Below are 2354 nucleotides of genomic sequence, written 5' to 3'. Positions count from 1 at the left end.
TTTTTACTTACTATTAAAAGGGTAAAATATATACCTTTAATTATATCTAAATAATTCAACCTTTAATTGCAACTCTTAAACATACTCGACTGTATGAGCTCGTGTTCTCTCAAGCTGCTCTGGTATCTACTCGTCATCCTAGCTGGTTTTTGTTTTTTCAACGGAGAAATCGCGCGGCGTGTGTTTAGTTGTCCTGATGTAGCTAACCTAAACTTTCTGTGGTACATACTAGCAAGAAATAAACGAACACAGCAGGTCTTTTGGAAGAAAAACCCTCAAAATTTCACAATGAGTGACGATGCGGACTCCCCTCCTGAGAGGGAAATGAAGGTATGTCTCTGGTAAAGTTGACTTCACAGGTTAGCATGTGTAAGTTACCGTGTCAGTTCACCCTTAATGTAGTGGCTAGTTTAGCTAGCTGGCTAGCTAAACAAGCCACTTGTCGTGGGTTATGTTTTCTGGTTTAGGTATCCTTATCCTCACGATATTTACTGAACTGTAATGACTACTTTGATACGATAAAACATTAAAGACTTTCACAGCGGTTTAAAAGCGTTTCAATTAAAAGTAGTTACTGCAGTTTTATTCATGCCTTATTTTAGCCCGCTACTTAGGGTTAGCACCGTAGCCGGTGTGATGTTGTGCTTGTAAAGTTAAACGCCGCTGTGTTTGGTGGATTCGTCCTATTAAATTATGCATTTGTAAAATAACGTGTTCTAACACACATTGCATTTTTTTTGTTTAAGTTTTATATATTGCTGTAACATTACAACAAGCCTTGCACCGATTGCTAACACGATACGTGTTAGCATAGTTCTAATTGAGAGGCATTACAAACATTTGGCTTTGAGATCACCCTTCAGGCTCACCAGCTATCTTGTCAACAATGTTTATTTAAAGTGTGTATTATTCTGTCTCGAAGACGCTGCGTTTGCATTTACCGAAGTGGACCCACAGTTAACAGTTCATAACAGGTCACCATGAAATGAAAGTGTTTGCCTTTTGTTTTAGGATTTTCAGTTTCGTCAGATGAAGAAAGTCAGAGTGTTTGACCCCACCTTAGATTTGCCAAAAGACAGATCCAGCCTCCTTGCCATCTCAAATAAATATGGCTTAACTTTTGTGGGGCTTGACAGAACTCTCAAGGTGTACTTAACTCGAGATATTCTGGCTGCTGATAAAGGTGATGGCAACTCCAACGAAATAGGTATGAATACACATGCAGTTTTAAATAGTGCAATAATGACAGGTTAAAAACACAATGTAGTCATGACGGATACTTCACATGTTTCATGTCATTAATAATTTTTGCTGTTTCACTGTCCACTAACATCTTCCTCCCTATTTTAGTCAAAGGAATACCAGCACTGACTGAAGTGACCGTGGAACTAATTTTGCACCACGTGGCTCTCAGTTGTGATGAGCTCACACTGTCCATGTGTGGCATGTCTGAGGAAGCTGGCTTGTCGCTCACATTCTATGATGTCCGCACGTTCATGAACAAGGTAGTTATTTCAGTCTGTCTACCTAATGTGTTAACACAGTCGAACACCTGTTGCCAAATTTCACCTTGTCTGGTAAATGTAATCATGTTGTCTGATATTTGTTTTAATTTGCATTCCTTGCTTTTCCAGGGAAAACTACAGAAGCTACCATTTGCATCGCACCAGCCAGCTGTAGCACCTGACGTCTTAGTGCAGGACCTGAAGTGGAATCCTGCGCAGGTGTCTGTGTTGGCTGTCTGCCTCTCTGATGGCACTATAATGATTTTGGATGTTACTGACAGTGTCAATGTGCAGGCCAGGCTGCCTTCTTCAAGTGGAATTACCTGCAGTGAGTGACACTCTTGACATAATTGCTAAATTTATCTGCAGTCCATATCGCTGATGTGGTTCAGTAGTTGTTTACTTGCTTTGTTTACCACAGTTTGCTGGAGTCCAAAGGGAAAGCAAGTTGCAGCTGGAAAAATGGATGGTACAGTCACACAATATACACCAGTAAGTTATAATAAGAAGAATTTTGAATTAAAAGCAAATTGCTTAACAGTCTTTGGAAGCTACAGGAACAGATTTTTCTCCTCTGTTCTAAAGGGACTGGAGGAAAAGAAAGTTATCCCATGTCCACAGTTCTTCACCCCTGGCGAAACTGTAAAAGGTAAGGTAGCCATACCTATGTATAGGGCTGCACGATTTTGCATAAAATGAGAATCACGATTTTTTTGGCTTAGAATTGAGATCACGGTTCTCTTTTCCAGTATAAATATTTATTGCGCTTATTAACTGCACATCAACTTTGTAACAGTTGAGACTGAACATAAAAACAATAAATAAACATAAAAACAACAAATGTCTCAC

The 2354-nt window shown here is 39.4% G+C and overlaps 1 protein-coding gene across 1 annotated transcript in view; it reads left to right on the top strand.

The window, feature by feature from the left end:
• The first annotated feature begins 113 nt into the window (after window positions 1-113).
• The window catches only part of nup214 (nucleoporin 214), a 39240-nt gene continuing 36999 nt past the window's right edge, over window positions 114-2354 (top strand). Inside the window, exons 1-6 of the mRNA XM_013909135.1 lie at window positions 114-330; window positions 1012-1207; window positions 1351-1505; window positions 1635-1833; window positions 1927-1997; window positions 2091-2154. Coding sequence (XP_013764589.1) covers window positions 289-330; window positions 1012-1207; window positions 1351-1505; window positions 1635-1833; window positions 1927-1997; window positions 2091-2154 — 727 coding nt within the window. The 5' untranslated portion in view covers window positions 114-288. The remainder of the gene's footprint in view (window positions 331-1011; window positions 1208-1350; window positions 1506-1634; window positions 1834-1926; window positions 1998-2090; window positions 2155-2354) is intronic.

This window comes from Pundamilia nyererei, unplaced genomic scaffold (assembly GCF_000239375.1).
Source record: "Pundamilia nyererei isolate P.nyererei 1_Seehausen unplaced genomic scaffold, PunNye1.0 scaffold00002, whole genome shotgun sequence".
NCBI lineage: Eukaryota > Metazoa > Chordata > Actinopteri > Cichliformes > Cichlidae > Pundamilia > Pundamilia nyererei.
The sequence above is the reverse complement of the archived record's forward strand: the minus strand, read 5'-3'. Positions and strand labels throughout refer to the sequence as shown.